The sequence below is a fragment of the Abramis brama genome (genome assembly GCF_963993115.1).
Source record: "Abramis brama genome assembly, chromosome: 19".
Classification (NCBI taxonomy): Eukaryota; Metazoa; Chordata; class Actinopteri; order Cypriniformes; family Leuciscidae; genus Abramis; species Abramis brama.
This window is the reverse complement of record NC_139981.1, coordinates 20,902,916-20,924,027: the sequence shown is the minus strand read 5'-3', so window position 1 is coordinate 20,924,027 and position 21,112 is coordinate 20,902,916. Positions and strand designations below refer to the sequence as shown.

Sequence of the window (21,112 nt, the reverse complement as noted above, 5' to 3'; positions counted from 1 at the left end):
AACGTTCTCAAACTCAAAGCGCTACAACATGTGCAGAACAAAATAAATCAAACAGGGACAAAAATACATATCAAAAAACACAGTAATAAATTATACATTAAAAGCTGAACTTTTGAAAAAAGATGTCTTAGGAGTCTCTTAAAACAATCCACAAAAGCAGCATTCCTAATAGATGCAGGGAAAGAGTTCCATAACTCTTTGAAAAGCCCCTCCCCCCAACATGTACTCTTTATGTTGACCCTCACAACCCATAGTTATAACTCACATTTGTTATACGAGTAGGTGACAAATAACATGACAGTTAAGAATGTTCTTAAAGCAGCATCTACATTTTAGGTTACAATTTATATACAATACCCTTCAAAAGTTTGTGGTCAGTAAGATTTTTTAAAAACATTTTATAGAAATAAACACTTTTATTCAACAAGAACATGTTATATCAATCACAAGTGACAGTAAAGACATGTATAATGTTACAAAAGATTTCAATTTCGTAAATGTTTTTTTTAAACTATTTATGAAAGAATGTAGGGACCCCAATGTATACACTACCTTGAAAGGTCTCTTATGACTTCTCTCACCAAAGCTGCATTTATTTAAACAAAATTACAGTAATATTTTTAAATGATTACAATTATAATTACGATTTAAAATAACTGTTTCCTATTTTGATTTATTTATTTTTTTTTTATATAATTTATTCTTCTGATAACAAAGCTGATTTTTCAGCATCATTACTCCAGTCTTCAGTGTCACATGATCCTTCAGAAATCATTCTAATATGCTGAGTTGCTGCTCAAGAAACATTTATTTTTGCTGTGTAATATTTTTGTGGGCACCGTGATGAATTTGTTTTTCAGGATTCTTGATGAATAGAAAGTTCAAAAGAACAACATTTATTAGAAAGAAATAAATGTAAATTCTTTCACTCAATCTTTTATTTAAAAAAATGTATTGCTAACCCCAGACATCTGGTGTAAAAATGTTTTACTGTCCATGGTTTAGGGCCGATAAGGCTGATCGGTCCCCGGCGAGGCCGTTCCTGTACCGTGTCCTGCGAGCAGCTTTCCCCCTCCACATCCTCTTCCTGCTGCTGCTGGTTGTGGCGTGTCTGGTGCCTCTCTCAGAGGACGACTACAGCTGCACTCTCTCCAACAACTTTGCCCGATCCTTTTACCCCATGCTCCTCTACACCAACGGACCCCCGCCCACATGAACACATTTGGGATGTTGTCCATGCTTCCCGGGTTAACTCTCCTGTTGCAGAACCTGTAGCTCTGGAGTTCAATCAATTCTAGTTCCCAAATCTGTTGCTCAAGGAGAGGGATTTTTCTGAAGCAATCCGAAACCGGTCTTCTTGGAGAACACTTTGACGGCAAGGGTCCCTCATTGAAGGTGCACTCGAAATGTTTTTAAACTGTATAGTATGTAGCAGCACACATTGAAACGCTCCTTCACACAAATGTATTTATTTTTTAAATGTAAATGACAGATAATTGAACCTATAGTTCACCCATAGACGGCCTGTATTTTTTAACTAGAATCCCTGTGTATATGTGTGAGTGATGGGACTTGAATATCAGTTGTTCATATTGTTTTGTTTCTTGGAGTCAATGTGAAATGACTTGAAATGATGAATATATTTTATTTGTAGCTGTTTTAACTGCCATTTCTTTGGTTAAAGCCATGGAGAAGAGACAGAGGCATCAGGGGGTGTGCAAATGTAATGGTATTTTAATTTATTCAGTCTAACGTTTGGTGGCTTGTGTTGTTTTCAATTGTGCATGTGTGAATAATGCAAAACTGCTGAAATTATAATTGGTAAATTATCTCATCGGAGATCTAAATTACATCTGATTATGTTCATAAGTAGAATTTCTCAGGCAGGAGACGCTGGTGTCCAGATGGTCTTAGTTTTTTGTTTTGCTAAAATGTCCCATAGAAACACATTTCATGTATCCACATGATTGCATGTGGCTTTTATGTTTATTTATCCACATAGTTGAATGTCAGTTGTGATGGTAATAATATGGTGAAAAAGCCATTAGTCAATCTTTTGCTTGTACTAACTGCCAAAGTCTCAGAGACTTCATATTATAATATTTTTTAAATTGATGTTTTTAATTGATTTGTTATAGTGGATTACATTATGGGTCAACTGAAATAGACTATGAAAGAAACAGACTATGTCACAGAGAAACATTTACTTTATTATGAATTTATTTTGCAGCAGACCTTGCACTGCCGGTGTCAAACACTGTTTGAAGAGAATATAAACTTAGATGTGATTTTGGTGCTTTTTTGGGTTTGAAGTCAATTTTACTACAAATAAACAAGTACAAATATGCGTTAATGTTCACTTAATTCCCACATTTATTTTGCAGCTCTATACAGTTTTGGAAATAAAAATGAATTTAGTTTTGCTACCTTTAGAAACTAGTGTTATCAAGTATATTTCTTCCTGTTCAAAGCTGAAGTGTGTAATTTTGATGTTAAAATACCTTCTGCTACCTCACTTTAACCAGAAAACTATAAGCGTTTTATAAGTTAACGTCCCAAAAACTGTAAACACAGTGGAGCTATTAACTCTTTCCCTGCCAGCAATTTTCACAAATGTCATGGCCCCCAGAATATTTTGTTGTTTGAATATCTGACCATGCAATATATGAATGTTTCTGATCATCAGATACTCTACTTTTTCAGAAGATGCATAATAACGTCCCCGGAAAATTCCATCAAAGGTGGGGAAAGAGTTAAAACACTTTTGTGTTGTATCTCTACCTGTTCAGTACAGTAACTTTGTCCAACCATTGGCAGAGGAGGGAGTGTTGGGAAAAAACTGGTATAAAATTACTTGTTTGCAATACTACTTGGTGACACGTGCAGAAATTATACACTCCAGCTTTAACACAACTGCCTTTTCAGGAAAATGTAGGTGCAGGTTGTGATTACACAAGGCATTTTTCAGGATGCACCATTACTAACACTTGTAGCACCAGGAAATTACACATTACAAAGCCATTTTTCCAGAATGATACACCTGATCGTGCGTGTAATCCGGGCTTTAATAGTATAGCTGCAGACGTTTTTTATAAGGGTCACATTTACTGTCAGTGACAACAAGTACTTTATAAACCACGAAAAGCACCACAGGACAGCAAATAACCACTTATACAGACACAGAGTACAAAATGCATAAACTATTAGAAGTGTGCGTACCATTTCCTTTAGTTTGGCCAGTCTTGTTGGGTCAGAGGTTCTCAGAGATCTTGGATGACAAACAAAATATGTAAATGTGCAGTGTGTAATTTCTGGAGTCTGTTTGAATGGCTCAGGAGGAGACATTACTCTGGCTCAACCAATGGCATGAGTTTGGGGTGGGGCTACCTGGTTTCTGAGCAATGGCAGAAAGGGGGAGTGTTTCAATCTAGTTTTCTTGTTATTCTGCTATTAGTGGCACAGAAATAACACATTTCACATTAAAAGGAACCGGATACAGCCTTAAGATTCCATTCGTGATTTCTTGAACAAGATTGAGATTGGTTTGGATGAGATTAATTTCTCTTCAGGTTCACATTATGGCGTAAAAGGAAACCGTATAGTTTGAACTATTGTGTTTAAGTAGGACTAAACGCCATATGATAGCCCTGTTTGGTTCAGGTTGTCGTTACCTAGAGTTCTTATTCCCAGGTGTGGTTTGAATCCCCTACACCATACAAGCGGCTTGAAAAAAGTATGGATGGTCCGAATTCAATTACCATACAGAAGAAAGACTGTCAGTCTGTGTCCATGTCCAATGTCCTAAAGTGCAATGTCTCCTCAGCGCTAGAGAGACAGACACAAAATCTGTGTTACCTTGTTAGAGGTTTAGCACAAATACACTATTTACATTTGTAAAGCAAGCAAAACAATCGTGTGCTTGTAAGTGGAAGTTTTGGGTCTTTAAGATTTTTTTTTTTAATGTTTAGGTTGCATTTATTTCTAAAATATATTACTGTGATCAAAGCTGAATTTTCAGCATCATTACTCCGGTCTTCAGTGTCACATGATCCTTCAGAAATCATTCTAATATGCTGAGTTGCTGCTTAAGCAACATTTCAGTAACACTTTAAGGTCCAATTCTCACTATTAATTAGTTGCTTATTAGCATGCATATTAGTAGGATATTGGCGGTTTATCCAATACCTAAACTAAACAACTACCTTACTAACTAATAATAAGCAGTAGGAGTTTATTGGATACAAAGTCGTAGTTAATAGTGAGATTTGGACCCTAATCTAAAGTGTGACCAGGATTTCTTATTATCAGTGTTGAAAACAGCTGTGTTGCTTAATATGTGTGGAAACCATGATTCATTCTTTTTCAGAAAAATTCAAGTAAACAGCATTTTTTTTTATATATATATATCCCTCTGATGGTCCTCGGTCATTTCTGACCGAATCATTTTCTGTTTTGCATTTCTAAAAATCACAGCTTCATCGGAGGGTTATGATACTTGGTGACTTTTATTGAATTAGGTATGTGAATACAAAAAAAAATTGAGGTCATGATCCGAGCATGCTAAGTGGTCGTAAAAAAAAAAGAGTCACACTCGTGGTCTTCGGTCAAAAATGACCGACCCATAGGAAATGAATGGGAAATTTACAAAAACACAAAAATTCTCTGAATTTTTGTCTGTACAATCTACAAATCAGCCACGATTCTAAAAAAAAAGTACACCGCAGTAAAGGGGTGACACTCTACAACATCAAGAGTGCAAAAAATTCACACACACCCACATACACACCAGTAAATTCAGATTACAAAAATCTGTTTTGAATTTTTAAAAATCACAGCTTCATCGGAATATTACGAAACTTGGTGACTTTTCTGGCATTTGGTATGTGAACACAAATAAAAATTGAGTTCATAATCCGAGCATGCTAAGTGGTCGTAAAAAAATTAGTCATGATTTTGGTGTTCGGTCAAAAACGACCGTTCATAGGAAAAACGACCATTCATAGGAAATGAATGGGAAATTGACAAAAACACAATTTTCTACAAATCGGCCACAATGCAGAAAAAAAGTGCTCAGCAATGAAGGGGTGAAACTAAAACATCAAGAGTGAAAAACATAACATAATTAATCATTATAATTTATATATTTATATTTATATATATATATATATATATATATATATATTTATATTTATATTTATATTTATATATTTATATATATATATATATATATATATATATATATATAATAATTATTAAAATTATAATTAATAAAATGTTATAAACCTTGGCAAAAAGTATTATTTGAGAATTTCTAAAAAAATACATTCAATCCACATCTTAAAAGTAAGTAATTTGGTCCAAAAACAACTAGAATTCACAAGCATCTCCATTAAGAGCTATACAGGCATCTAGTGGTAAACCCATGCAATAACATGATTTATTTAATTTTATGTTTAATAAATTGATTTATTTTTTTTATTTTTATTTTTTTTCTGAAAGCCTAGTCTCTATTTTAACCGAAAAAAAAGTAATAAAAAAAAAAAAAACATTATTTTCAATGGCAAAAAATGGACTATAAATATTGCATAAATATTAATAAGTTCAATCAAATTGTCTCAAAATACTAAATTAAAAAGAATAAATATTATAGAACAAAAATAAATTGCATTGGTTTTTACTGGGATGGAGGAAGTTTCATTTTTAGGTGTCCGGTCACTTCTGACCGGGAAGGCCCCCAGTGTGACTGCTAAACGAAGACCATCAGAGGGATATATATATATATATATATATATATATATATATATATATATATATATATATATATATATATATATATATATATATATATATATATATATATATATATATATATATATATAATTTTTTTTTTTTTTTTGTGACTGACTTTTGATCAATTTAATGCATCCCTTGCTGAATGAAAGTATTAATTTCTTTCTATGTAATTTATCTTTCTAACACTTTTGAATGGGAGTATATACAGTATTTAAGCAGTTACATTAACTTAATCTATAAAAATGTGTTATTCGAGCTGTAAAGAATCATCCTTTTAATAAAGTACTACTGTTTTAGGCAAATTAAGCACTGATGTTCTGTGGATGGACTCTTCACAGATTATGATTTCTGTATTACCAAAAACAACATGTGCCTGTATCCACTCACTGTGGACTGTGCCGGGTCTCCTGGTCGCTCTCTCTCGGTGCAGGCTGCAGTCTGGATGTGTGGAGGATCTCTGGGGTCTGTTGTGTGTCCGGCCGGAGAGAGGTTTCTGTGTGTGTCATCCGGCTGCTCTGGGACGTGTTGGCGTCCAGCATCTCCAGCAGAAGATCGTACAGCAGCACCACGTTTTTTCTCTTCATGCTCGACAGATGCTCGATTCCTTTGTTGCTATATGGACGACAAGAGAAGAGAACAGTCGATCACTCTACCTACATGATCAAGAAGAGCAAAGTGACAGATGAGAGGGAAGTTTCTGTGAGATTACGACAGTCTGCAGAGGTACCTGAGGTGTCGAATATGTGAGAGCAGCATCAGCAGATGGGCAAGCCGGATGGACTGCTGCTGAGACGACAGGCCCGTTCTGGAGATGCTCCAAACCAGAGCGTCAGTCACAGAGTCCAGCAGCCTCAGAACCTTCCCACGACTCTCCACACCTTCAGGAGTCTGTGACAAGCTTGAACAGTTATCTGTTAATTAGCACAAAACAGGATGAGATCTGATGCAGGTAAAGAGAATAGTACTTTTGTGATAATATTCAGAACAATCGTTTTCTTTTTTTATGGAACAGTTGATTGTACCTTTAGACAAAATATATACGTAATGTGTTTTATGTTCTTAATTATATATTTGATACATCAGCCTTTTGTACACTAAAAAAGTATTGTTGGTTTAACTTAAAGTTAATAGCCTGGATGCCTTAAAATTTTTAGTTCATTGTATTAACTCAATTTCAATGAACTTAAAATTTTGAGGAGACTGGTTTAAATCAACAGGAACTCAAAATATTATGTTATCTGAACCACATAAATTATCAGTTGGTGATAAATCAGTTGTGGTGGCAAATTTTTTTTTACAATGTGGCTCAATTTTATACAGAGGCCCAAACTGAGCAAAAATATGCAATTTGTTGCAGTAGTTATAAAGCTGAAAAGTAGAGATGAAATTCTGATAGCTTATAATGTAAATCAATGAGATTTAGATAACTGATATTTATATGCATTGTATGCAAGTAATCACCCTATATCTCCAAAATATGCCTTGATAAGATGATATTTAAATTGGTTTCATGATCAAAGCTCTATAGTTTTAATTGTGGGGGCTAAACGTATAATTCAATGCAATCATGTTCCAACTTATTTGATACATACATTTTAACATGAAAAAAAAAATATGCATGGATAATCAAGTAGACCCAAGTTGCTTCAGTCCAGTAAATATTCCTATTGAAAAATTACTAACAATATAAAAGTTATATTTACGGTAACTTTATAACAGTATATAACTTTATATAACTTTAAGGCAAAAAGACACATCTACAAAAAACTGAAGGTGGACTTTTTTATAATTATACTAAAATGCCTGTAAGACAAAAGGCACGTAGAAGATTGTGTTTTTCAGCAATGTTTGGATGATTTGGATAATTAGAGGCCTTAGCAATTCATGTATCAAATAGAGTAGGTTTTATAGGGTTAAACTATAAGGCGGCGGCCTTGGCAGGTGACCAGAGACCAGACATGTAAATCAAAAGCTTCTGTTATTGAACAACATGCTAAATATAGTTAACTATATAGCCCTAAAATTATGTAGAGAAAAAACAAGATGTGTAGCATTTTATTTTATAGCATTTTCCTCTCATAAAATAACGCACGCACACACACAATCAGAGAAGTGTCATACTGGAGTTGAGAAGGATCATGGCTTTGAGACAGACGTATTCCTCCCTCTGTAGCTTCAGTTCTCTGAATCTGGAGGTGGTGGCCAGCAGCATGTCAAAGATCTCCATGATGCCTTCAATACAATTCCATTCACCCCTGAAAGTAGAGAGAAAGAGAGTCTGAAACTGAGATCAAGGAGAAAAGGCCAATCACCTGACGTGACTAATCACTCTGGAGCCACAGGAAAAGGGCGCCGCTGTGCACAATCCCAAACTATCCCAAATATGTCAAGTCCATTTTAAACTTTTGAGAGCCTCCAAAAAAACCTGTCTCGCATATGCAAAAAACTCGCATATGCGAGTAAATTTGATAATAAATAATGTCTATCATTAGCCATTGGCTAATAAATTCTTAGATTTTACTCGCCAGTGTGTGTTAGATGCCAAGTATGAGTTTAGCATGTATATATTTTCACTCGCTGAACACTGACTCAGCGCTTGAGAGTTTCGCTTTCCGTCAAGCGATCTGTAGTACGAGTATTTCAAATTCAGCTCAGCGTACCTGTGTTTGACGTGTCATAAGCCCCGCCTCCCCGTGTTATTCAATGGGACGTGAGACCAACTAAACAATTAAATTACACTTCAAATATCTTTTTTCCAAAGGTGGTTTCTTTCATTTGCTGTCGTTTTTATCACGCTGATGTAAGTTCAAACGTCTGTTTCAAAAATAAGTTGGTTTTTAGTTAGTTACGTGAAGCGGTGGTGTAACGTCATAATTGACAGGTTCTCTGAGCGAAGTAGTCACGAAGCACCAACAGACATTTTTTTCGGGATCTTCGGAGGACTGAGGAGATTGTATTTACTTTATTTTAACAAGCCTCTTGTCATACTGCAATCAATTTTTAAAAAAAGTGTGCAGAATGCACTCTCCCTGAGTGCATTCTGCGAGAGTGAGGGCGGAGTGTTGATTTCGCGGCTTTACTTCCTGCTCACTACTGCGCAGGTCTGGTCCCGAGATCGCTACTGCGCAGACTCAAGTTCCAATATGTCAGCGCCATATCAGGACACTGGCGGCTTCAGTTCTCATCAATGGAAGAGAGCGAAGGGGCGTCTTCCATCTTTTTTTACAGTCTATGGTTCAGACCAATAATGGTCAGCGCAGCGCCCTGAACTTGCCAGTCACGGGCCGATCTCGATCAAGCGACACTGTATCTAGGAGATCCAGACATTCCGATTCAGCGCAGAGTTCTCTGTTATAAACCATAGATATCAGATCAAACAGTGCTGACGTGGAAACTAGGAGAAACACTTATAGGAGGCTTTCAGTCCACAATCAGCAACATTCACAATGGATTTAAAGCAACACTAAGGAACTTTTCCTCTTCGGTCGCCCTTTGGAATGAACGATAGAGACACGATAGAGTATGTTGCATGATTTCATGAAAGTATGATGTATTGCGACATCAGAAACAAAGGAAAACTAAATAATGACTATTGTAACGCTTGATGTAAAGCAAGTCAAATTTGTAGTTTTCTTATGTCTCATTCGAACTACAGAAACGCGACCCGGTTTGGCAAACTTGCATGGTGTGGTTATAGCAGATATAGGGCTGCAAAGCGAATCCAGAAGTGCCTTTCACCCTGTTACGACTTGATGAACCACTGATACGATTTTGGAAACATTATAAGGTAAAAAATGTTCCTTAGTGTTGCTTTAATGTAGTAACTGTAACCATAATGTGACAGAAAAAGTCAAACGCTTACAAGTCTTTTTCCAGCACTTCAAAACTATCATATATAAATTTTATTTTTAATGTGATGACCAACAGATTTTTTGTTCATCCTTCAAAAATTGTCCTAAAACTAAAAAAAAATTAAGATGTAGGGAAACTCTTATTTAAACACAAAATACAAACAAGTATATCGGAGTTCATCTAATATTATTCAGCTTTTAAGAACAAGCAGAACATATGTTGTCTTCTCTGGTAGTGGGCGGAGCTTATGTGCAAACGGCAATCTCATTGGATGGCGCTCATCCCTGTTTTAATTTCAGCAAATCAGTTCGAGCAAACGCTGACAATGTGATAAACATTCATGAACCCAGCAGCTCATGTGTTGTATATTTTCATTATTAGTAGGAGCATTATTATCTTTTAATAATAATTACTATTATGAATTACTATTATCTTTTTTTTTTTTACAGAAACACTGAATGACTAACAATATCTTAAGCACCACCACCATTCCTAAGTTCAGTTAAAATTACATATGCATTCATGCATGATTATCAAGTTTTAGCTCTAATTACTAAAGCTCTATCATTAAATAATGCTTGATTGTGTACATTTGCTATGTTCACAAAAAATATTTAAAAAGCTGTGCCATTTTACAAAGCTGATTTGGTGGAATATAAAATAATAAAATTAAAATAAATATATAGGCCTATATACAAAAAAATGTGTGTGTTAAATTATAAATTATATATATATATATATATAAATTATATAACAGTATATCAGTCTGGCGAGTAACCAAAAACATTTACTAGCCAATGGCGATTCTATTGCCAAGGTGTGTGTAGAGGGTTGCATACATGCATATAAACACACACACATACATATTTTCTACTTTTTCACAGTTATAAACTAAGTGTACCAAAAAAGACAGTAACAAAAATAAATAAATAAATAGAAAAAGATGGCAAAGATACTAAAACTAGTTAGAGTGCCCCTATTATGCCATTTTAAAAGTTTTCTATTTTATTTTATATATTTAGGTTTACAGCCATCCAAGATCAAACAGATGGTCACTAATTTTCCCATGATATATTGCACATCACCTCATTTCAAGTGTCTGAAAATGGTTAATTCGAAAATTCAGTCCCTCTAAACCCTTCCTTTCCACGAGTCTCCTCTGCTTTGACTGGTTAGATGGCCCAGTCTGTTGTGATTGGTCAACCCGCTTACAGTGTGTGTCAGAAACAAAACACCCATTACAGCGTAATGATTGTATCGTTTTTTTTCTGTGTCAATTCCAGCAAGAGTCCTCATCCTTTGGAAATGTATGCAAAGTGGTTTCGCAGCACTGAAAACAGCATCTTCTCAACATGTTGACAACACAAGCCAAACTCAGCTACAGTGTTTGAGGGCGGGTCAAAATAGACGTTGTTCGCGGGCAGCAAATGGAGACCATATGCTGGCATTTTGCAAGAATTGATTCTTTACTTTCGGAAATACTGTCATAAGTCCAACTTGTTTTTTGAAACTTTGGCCATGTTTAGCATGAGACCGTGTAAATAAGTCAGAATGCATGAAATAGCATTAGACATCCCCTTTAAAACTTTGCAGACATTTTACATTCACAAACAGCTAATAGTAGCCGTTTAGGATAAAAGGTAGCATAAAAGGTAATATTCGAAAAAGCATAATTGGGGCACTTTAACATCCATCAGCTTATACTGAATGAATAGACAACCTTAGAGTGTCAGGTGAAAGACAAAGGAAGAACACGTTGTCTCACATACTTTCTCATACACACACACACACACTCAAATGTGTGTGAGAAATGAATAGCACAAACTAAGCTTGTGTTATGAGAACACACCAAGGTTTGTTAAGACCCTAGAGATAATCACCAAGGAAGAGGAATATTCAATTCCACAGAGACACAAATGAATAAACATGCACACACATGCATGCAAACCAGGTAAACATTGCAAAAAATAATTTTCTTCCTCATTATTTTGTCTTGTTTTCCAGTACAACATTCTTAAATAAAGATACATTTACTTGAGAAACAAAATTACTTGAGATATTAAGAAATTCTGCAGTGAAAACTGAAGAATAACAAATTTTAAGAATCTATTTCAAATATGTTTTAGATCTGCTTATCCTATTTCCTTACATAACATCACATAAAAAACTAAGGTGAACTATACTGTATTGGGCATTCAAGGTGAACATGAGGGCATCCATTTACTGATTAGATTTAACAGTTTCCTTTGAAGGGGTTTTGTTAGTCTTTGATCTTTCTACTAAGAGTTGAACTATGTGTGAATGTTTACCTAGTCTTAGTTCTCGTGACCATGTGTTGTTTATACAATTTGGGGGGTACCATTATCTCAGTTGGGGGTAATTGCCTCTATTGTCTTTAGATGATTAGATTCAGTAGTCATCTCTAAGGCTGTGTGTAAGTTCAGCACCTTTAAGGACAGCCCACTGAATTGCCTATAAGATACCATGTAAAGTTCCCTCAGTCAGATCATGTTGGAAGTACTACAGCAACGTACAGCGGAGTTGTCAATAAAGAATAACTTCCGTTGATCGCGATCCCAACTGTCTCCTGGTCTCTGCTTCGATGAAAGAAAACTTTCCAACAAAACAAAGAGGGTAACAACAACAACAACAACAACAACAACGCACGTCACACAGCGTGTGCACACAAACACTGTGTGCACTGGACACACACAATAGCAGATTATCTGAAGGTTGATGAATAAATCCACTAAACACCAGTGTTTTTCAAATGTTACCATCAAGCAAGATATGAGACGATTTCTCCCACTTTATCAACTTGCAGGTTAAAATGATTTTTAAAGCTATGTAGGCGCTTAGTTTTTACTGTCGTTAAATATACAGTTTTTGGCAAAAAGTTTGTGTTATAAAAGTGTTATGCACAGGCTGTATTGGCTATGACTAGACGGCAAATACCAGACTAAGACACTCTTCTCCGCTCCTGTAGCTACTGTATGAGGTTTTGCCGACAGTTTGAGGATCCACTCGAGATACGAGCTTTAGTCACAGTCTCTTAGTATCGTTAAATTCATTAAAAGTTGCATTTTCAGTTGAATTTGGGGAAACCACATGAAACATTTGTTGTGTTGACCCATTGTTGTGTTGTGTTCATTGCAAACAGCTCAAAGTCTGAAATTTTGCCAATAAACCTGATTTGTGATGGGGGTTGAATAATTTTGATTACATCCCCTGCTGATTTTGAAAGTTCTCCCACTTACAAAGAAATGAAGGGTCCATTTGGAGTGGACCAAATTTGGAGTGGACCAAATCCAGAACACCACATTTTATAAAGGTTGTAAATTGATTAAGTACTTGATCCCCTACCAACCAGCAACAATTCTGCCTCCCACAGATTGGTTATGTGCACATGTGGAACACAGATTAGTTCCTTCAAGAAAGTACTCCTAATGTCCACAAAATCTGTATCTTCCATTCCAACCTCTCCACCACGGGCAATACCAAAGAGCTGGCAAACATCAGGGACCAGATTGTAGACCTGCACAAGGCTGGAATGGGCTACAAGACCATCAGCAAGAAGCTTGGAGAGGAGGAGACTTGTTGGTGTGATTATTTGGAAATGGAAGAAATACCAAATGAAAAATCAATCGCCCTCGGTCTGTAGCTCCATCCAAGATCTCGCCTCATGAGGTAAGGATGATCATAAGAAAGGTGAAGGATCAGCCCAGAACTACAAGGAAGGAGCTTGTTAATGATCAAGGCAGTTGGGACCACTGTCAACAAGCAAACCATTGGTAACACTACGCCGTAATGGACTGAAATCCTGCAGTGCCCGCAAGGTCCCCCTGCTCAAGCAGGCACATGTACAGGCCCGTTTGAAGTTTGCCAATGAACATCTAATGATTCAGAGAAGGCTTGGGGAAAAGTGCTGTGGTCAGATGAGACCAAAATCAAGCTCTTTGGCATCAACTCAATTTGTCGTGTTTGGAGGGAAAGAAATGTTGACTATGACCCCAAGAACACCATCCCTACAGTCAAGCACGGAGGAGGAAACATTATGCTTTTGGGCCGTTTCTCTGCTAAGGGTACAGGAGTTCACTGTCTTGAGGGGCCAACAGACGGGGCCATGTACTGTCAAATCTTGGACGAGAACCTCCTTCCTTCAGCCAGAACACTGAAGATGGGTTGTGGAAGGGTCTTCCAGCATGACAATGACAAAAACATACCTCCAAGGCAACAAAGGAGTGGCTCAAGAAGAAGCACATTAAGGTCTTGGAGTGGCCTAGCCAGTCTCCAGACCTCAATCTATAGAAAATCTGTGGAGGGAGCCGAAACTTTGAGATGCCAAGCGACAGCCAAGAAACCTTAAGGATTTAGAGAGTATCTGTAAAGAGGAGTGGACCAAAATCCCTCCTGAGATGTGTGCAAACCTGGTGACCAACTACAAGAAACACCCTTTTCAAATGAGTCATAAGCCGTGACGTCAAGACAAAACATTAACATATTGCCTGTCCACTTATTCCGCGCGAAGACACAACCTCTTCAACCTCACATCGAGAAGATGCTGTGCTCTACAATGTGAAGGTAAAGCCAGTTTTTTTTTTTTTTTTTTTCACAGCCCAAGGACGAGCATGTGAAGAATCAGAGGTTAAAATTAATCTTTACCACGATTTCACAGCAGTATAATCCTAAACTTTTGCTGTGTTCCCTTTATTTTACTTGTGACTGCTTCTCAAATCTCAGAGTTCAATGCATGATTTCGCAAACCACTTGCTCTTGAAAGATGGTGTTCAAAATACTTAGTTTTGAGTTTTATATTGTGTAGGTCTCCTGCTAACTGGTCTCCTGTCTTACTGGAATACTTCTGCTAATCAGCTGTGGGCCACTTTTACCTAAAACTGTGTCTATTAATGCAGATTGTCTGTCGTTCTCACAAATTTGAGGAAAAATTAAGCATGGAGCAAGATTTGTTTTACCAACGTTTACGTTACATCAGTCATTCACGCTAGAGCTCGGGTAATGTATACATTGCATACATGCACTGTTATTGATACAGTTTCCACGTGTTCACCGCAATATATTAGAAAAATACTCTGTAAATAAATTACTACAAGTAATAATAATAATTGTAAAAGTAATAAATAATAGTAATAATTGGTTTGTTGATGGACATGCACTTGTTAATGCTGATGGTGAGGAATTACAGTTGCAACATCTCATAATGTACCTCAAACTAAGTATCGTATCACTGAGAAACGTCCTGCTTAAGTCGTCCTTGCGATGGAGTTTCCAGTTGAATAACTAGTTCTTCCAAAGTTTCATCATCGGACTGATATGGTAAAAATCTATGTCATTGTTCATTACTGCGTTTAGTTTACGGTGTAGGAAGCCTCAGGACACGCAGAGCTGACGTACTTATGGCAATGGCCGTTTTTGTTTTCGACACGCGGTAGACCAATCACAACAGACTGAGCTGTCTGGCCAATCAGAGCAGGGTAGCTCACGGAAAGGAGAGATTTAGAGTGATTGATTTATCTGACGAGTCGTTTCAGAATCATTGAAAATGAGGTGATGTGAAAATGTATATTATGAGGAAATGAAACATTGACATTTGATGCATGTAATCTTGTTGTAGGAGACTCTATGCAGTGTAAATACTCCCAAATTATCCTCTCAGAATGTATTCTTGGTTTTAAGAAAGTGTTGTGACGTTTACACAGATGGCAGTGTCATTTGTGCTGTGGAAGGAGCTGTTTCCCTATGTCAGTAGGAGGTTTTACCTGTTCAGTTTGAGGTCGGGTGAGAAGATGAGTTTCCCAGGATGATCCACAGACCTCCACATCAATCCCAACATCAGAATATCCAGCCAGCAGCATTCCAGTAGATGCACCTGATCTGAAAGCGTCAGCTCCACGAAACCTGAGAGAGGAGAAACAAACACACAAAGGCCTTCCAGAGGGTTGTTCCATAAAACAAGATTAGAATACAAGCCAGGCTTATTTTGGTTAGTCAGACTTATTGTCGGTGGATTCTGTTTCATAAAGCAAACTTAAAATAGTTCAAACTCGGTTACCCTGGCAACTTATGCTGGGAAACTAGCCTGGTTCAGGGCAGGCTAACTGTCAGGCTAAGCCTCAGCTGTTACACAGATCCTCTAACACTGACCGACAAGAACACAATGATATTACCACTGACACTCTCTCATACCATTATTGGACTTTATTAACCACTATTAGTCCAAAACTGAATACACAGTATACAGAAAATCAACTTAAATAAGGCTACAATGATAAATTAGACAATATAGACATTATATATATATATATATATATATATATATATATATATATATATATATATATATATACACACATACTGTATTTATAGATATATAGATAGATAAATAATTGTTTTAAAGATTTATGAATACATTTCTCTCTGGTTTTGTTTGGCAGCTATGCAGTATGTTGGTTATTAGAAGAACATTAGAACACAATCTAAAAAAAAGCTTTGTAAAGCAGAAGTTAAAATCACAAAATTAAAAATAAATAATTACAAAAGCACAGTATAAATTTTAACTGGTAAGATGAATCTGAGCTTAGTAATTGACAGTATATTAACCTACATTTACCCCATTACAATAGTCCCTTTACAGTTATTGCTATCATAAAAAAATACACTTGTAGGTTTAAAATTCTAAATAAGGGACATCTAATGTCCAACTAACAAATATTGTAGCATATATATATATATATATATATAAAAATTACTTTATTATGTCTTTCAATTCAAACACATTTAACACAATTATACAAATGGACAGTTCCTTTAAAGACATCATATTTTCCCCCAATAAATATTCCTTATTTTTCCTTCTACTTTTTTTCTTTTGTGATAATACCCACCAACACATACATATTATTTAAGGGGGAAAATACAAAAAACAATAAATAAATATTAATAAAAATGTAACATTCACATATTTATATCAAACTCTTATAATGACACATAATTCCTAATAGTTATTCAAGTAATATTGTTTAAATATCAAATATTCAATATTAAATAAGTCAATAAATAAAATAACAGATAACTAGAAATAAAAGGGAGGGTTATATAAAAATGTAGTTAATGTAGGCTAATATATATTCCTTTATTTTATGGAATATAAGAGTTGCACATATCTTTTCAAAATGTATACATTTGCTCTTAATTTCATGTTATCCTCTCCATAATGTACTTTAGAAACTAAATCTAACCACTCATTTAAAACTGGGGATTCTTGCTTTCTCCAAAACATTATTGCATTAAAAGCTGTAATTCTCAGCATTCTAAATAAGTATACATCATCTTTATTAAGTAGCATAGGTCCTATACCCAAAACTATATTTTGTATCTTTATATACTTAGTTTCTTAAAAAAAAATCTTCCCTGAATTAGGCTACTTCTGTTCATCTTTTAATTTTTTTTTTTATTAGAAGTATAAAATATATAAGTGTAATGAGCTAGAAGTTCACTGCAACTTATCCAACATCCTAAAGATAAATTATTATAATTAGAAGATATTTCTGGTGTTATAAAATATCGCATATTAATTTGCCAAGCAAAATGTATATTTTAGTCAGAATTATTGCGCTCCTATTTGGCGCGCATGCGCGCAGCAGCACTCATTCAATATGAAGATTAGCAGTAAAATGGATACATTTTTCACGACTTTCTAACATTTACAGATGGAGAATATAACTGTAAAATGTAAGTTTTGCACTGAGGGAAAAAAAACATGTCACAAACGCATAAAACAGCACAAAATATACGCTGTTTGATGGTGGATCGATTTGATCCACGATCGACCTCTAGGGCTGCTTCAGAAACGCGTGCACACGCAATTATCTAGACTAGATAAACCTGGATCAAATTAGTGAGATTGCGTGAACTTCAATTACCTTTTATGGAACTACTTTAGCCCCAACTTATTTGTTAGGCTCATTCAAGTCCGGTTTTGGAGTTTAATCCCCGCTTTTCTAAGCGTCTTTTATGGAACAACCCTCAGAACACACACTCCTACACACAGCTGCTGCCCTTCAAATGCTTGAGGTAAGTGCACATACAGATACACACACACAAAATTATGATGTTTATGAAGCTTTTTGTCATTTCTGCAGTATGACAGCCCCTGTTCACCTTTCATTGCACAGATAAGAGCAACATTCTGCTAAACTATTTGATGATGACTAAATCCCATTAACCTTTTAAAAATGACAAGAAAGTCAATTGCTGTGAACCCCTGACCTAAGAACTTAACTAAGAACTTACAAATCAGATGAATATTTCATATATTTATATAAGCACACACACCTGGTATCTTTTTGGCCCAGCTGATCATGAGCACCAGTTCCTTGTCAGCGAGGGTGGTTAGTGACATCATCATGCTGGCCTCAGTGTATGGCTTCTTCACTGGCTCTTTCAGGCAAATCTGAGGAGGCTCCGCCTCCAGAATACAGTTCACCAACTGCTCAGGGGAGAAGCTCAGGACACACCCCTCAGCTCTGCCCCCAGAAGGGAAGAGGTGATCAGTGGGATTGAGAGGAATTTCTAAATTATGCTGGGAACAACCTCTGACCCCTAACGCCTCGCCCGAGCCATCTGTGATCTGGGGATTTCGACGATGACGAGCACCACGGTAACTGCAGCGTTCCCGCCTCACACCTGTTCAATTACACACATGCATCATAAGTGCACACAGCACACTTATCATTCTAACTTATTATAACATCTTTTCAGACGTAACAATTTAACAAATGCAATTGCACACATCATATGACATCACTTCACATTTTCCAGGACGACAGTGCAAGTTCAATTTTTATTAATGACTGTTTGCAGAAAAATGGGTAAATACTGTACGTCTTAACACCAGACAAAATCAACATGAAATGGTATTCACAACCCACTTCACTTCTATACTGTGATATATTTCCAAATAAAAAGGATGTTCAAAGTTTAAAGTATAATATCTTTCTCTCTATACAATAAGTATGGGGCTACACACAGAAAATAGATAGGCGGCTGCATACCACACTTCATCATGCCTGTTTCATAGCACTTGCGGAGTCGACAGGCCTGGCAGCTCTTGCGTCGGCTCTTGTCAATGGTGCACTGGTTGGTGGCTGGACAAATATAGTCATTGTGTCCTGAAGAATATTGGGAGAAAAAACAAAACGTGATAATCAAGCTCGCATTCTTGTGGGGGAAGCTAGAGTACAAATCCACAGTGGACACCTTGGATTCAGCTTTTTAATGTCATCTCACTCTATTGTGTAAGAAAATATTACCACATTAGGGCTGACAAATTATATTTTAGCATGATTCATTTAATATATATATTTTTTTAGTTAAAGCAAACAAAACAGAATGTGTAATTTATGAATGCTCAATGTCAGTACAAAGTAACATTGGATATTGACTGATAAGAGATTTATAAATAATTTTAAAAAATATATATTTTATACATGCATATAAACGTAATTCTTCATATATAAATATACCGTTGCCATTATCTAACGGTCATGAAAAGTTCATCTTTAAAAGCACTAATAATTAAACATGGTTAAATGTAATCTTCAAAAATTCATTTATTTTTTCTTATGTTTGTAAAATATAAATGACACAAATATTCCTCTCTGAACTATTTTTTTTTAATGAAGTAATCCTTGGAGATATTAATAGGAACATCAAAAACTCATTCCAGGCCCTGTTCAATGTAATCCATGATAAGAGAGTGCTTGTCCTTTAAAAAAAATAAAATAAAAAAAATAAAATAGTGTGGTTTTGACTGAGATTCATTATTCTCATGTTTTTTACATATCTGGCCTTTTGAGTAGCGTCTATTGGTTGAAAGGTCATAACAAACTTGTTTTAAGTCCTTATGGAAGAACACAGTGCACTGACCCTGACATATCCGGAGAAATCTGTGTACAGAACAAGTACAGTATTTGAGCATTCGTGGAGGGAAAAAAACTCAAAAGGAAGAATCTTTCCATTTATTTCCATGGGATTTCAGAAACCCAAACTTCTGAAGAGCATGTATTTGTTATGTTAAATGGTTTGACCATGAGTATTACCTTGAATGCTCCGTTTGAAGAAAGCCTTGCACCCCTCACATGACCAGACACCATAGTGATACCCAGAGGCGTAGTCATGACACACCGCACAAAAGTGCGTGTCTCCTTTACCCACAATGCCTGGAGAAGGATTCAAGCCATCAGCACCTTCCACTTGCTGCCCTAACAGCTTTGCATGAGGAAGGACAGAACTATAAAAGATGAAGGTACAGATAAAGTAAAAGAGGAGAAGAAAACATTTTTACATTTCTTAAAAAAAATGTGATTGGTGCATGCCCTGTGTAAAACTCATCAGCATGATATGCTGGGGTGTTCTGGGTGGTTGCAAGCGTGTTGCTATGTGATTGTTATGACATTTCTATGCAGTTAATCTGCTCTAGGTGCTTGATATAGTATTATAGTACTATACATACACTGCCATTCAAAAGTTTGGGATCGGTACGTTTTTTTAAATGTTTTTAAAAGAAGTCTCTTATGCTCACCAAGGCTGTATTTATTTGATTAAAAATACAGAACAAAATCTAATATTGTGAAATATTATTACAATTTTAAAAAAAAATTAAGTTCTTATTTAAGTTCTTTCCAAAAAAGAAAATTCTTACTGACCAGAAACTTTTGAACCGTAGTGTATGATGTTACAAAAGCTTTCTATTTCAGATAAATGCTGTTCTTTTGAACTTTCTATTAATCAAAGAATCCTGAAAAAAACTTGTACACAACTGAACATACTGTACATCACTAGACAGGTAATGAACATAATCTAGCTAACATTTATAATTACTTACAGCTAAAATGTTGCATGTAACAAGAAACATTATGTAGCAAAGTATTTATCATAATGTACTTTAAATAACATAAAAAAATAAATGTCAGAAATATATCAGGTCTGCTGCTGTTCATAAATACAAATAGTGATCACCAGAGATAGAGTCAGTGTCCTGATGTGTAGTGAGCCAGTGTCCTTACTAGTGCCCAAATGCATGTACACCATTATTGATTCACTGTTTGAGAACACACCCTTTGTTTCCATGGTTTTCCATTGATTGTTTGAGTAGTTGCACCTGATGTTCATTTCATTGATTAGTTCCCTAGTGAAAAATGTATATACAAAAATGTATTTGAAATACATCTATTTTATGCTAAGTATACTACAAATACAATAAATGTACATAATTTACAAGTATTTTAAGTTTGTGTTTAATAAAATAATTTCTGCATTTAGATCCTGCAATCACAGACGGAAAATGTAATATTATAGCCTATTTATCTCGCTAAACAAACTATAGACTATTGCAAGGTGAATTTTATTATTTGCATTTAAAATAATTTCTTCCCTGCTGTCGGTGATC

General features: G+C 35.6%; 2 protein-coding genes across 2 annotated transcripts in view; one reads left to right on the top strand and one right to left on the bottom strand.

The window, feature by feature from the left end:
- syne2b (spectrin repeat containing, nuclear envelope 2b) overlaps positions 1-2,347 on the top strand; it is a 107,322-nt gene extending 104,975 nt beyond the window's left edge. The window contains exon 131 of the mRNA XM_084092661.1: positions 1,006-2,347. Within this exon, the coding sequence (XP_083948787.1) occupies positions 1,006-1,216 (211 nt within the window). The 3' untranslated portion in view covers positions 1,217-2,347. The remainder of the gene's footprint in view (positions 1-1,005) is intronic.
- Positions 2,190-21,112, bottom strand: part of esr2b (estrogen receptor 2b) — a 31,308-nt gene continuing 12,385 nt past the window's right edge. Inside the window, exons 3-10 of the mRNA XM_084093094.1 lie at positions 19,764-19,954; positions 18,717-18,833; positions 17,998-18,348; positions 15,423-15,561; positions 7,915-8,048; positions 6,521-6,704; positions 6,181-6,405; positions 2,190-3,825 (exon numbers count right to left, since the gene is read on the bottom strand). Coding sequence (XP_083949220.1) covers positions 3,777-3,825; positions 6,181-6,405; positions 6,521-6,704; positions 7,915-8,048; positions 15,423-15,561; positions 17,998-18,348; positions 18,717-18,833; positions 19,764-19,954 — 1,390 coding nt within the window. The 3' untranslated portion in view covers positions 2,190-3,776. The remainder of the gene's footprint in view (positions 3,826-6,180; positions 6,406-6,520; positions 6,705-7,914; positions 8,049-15,422; positions 15,562-17,997; positions 18,349-18,716; positions 18,834-19,763; positions 19,955-21,112) is intronic.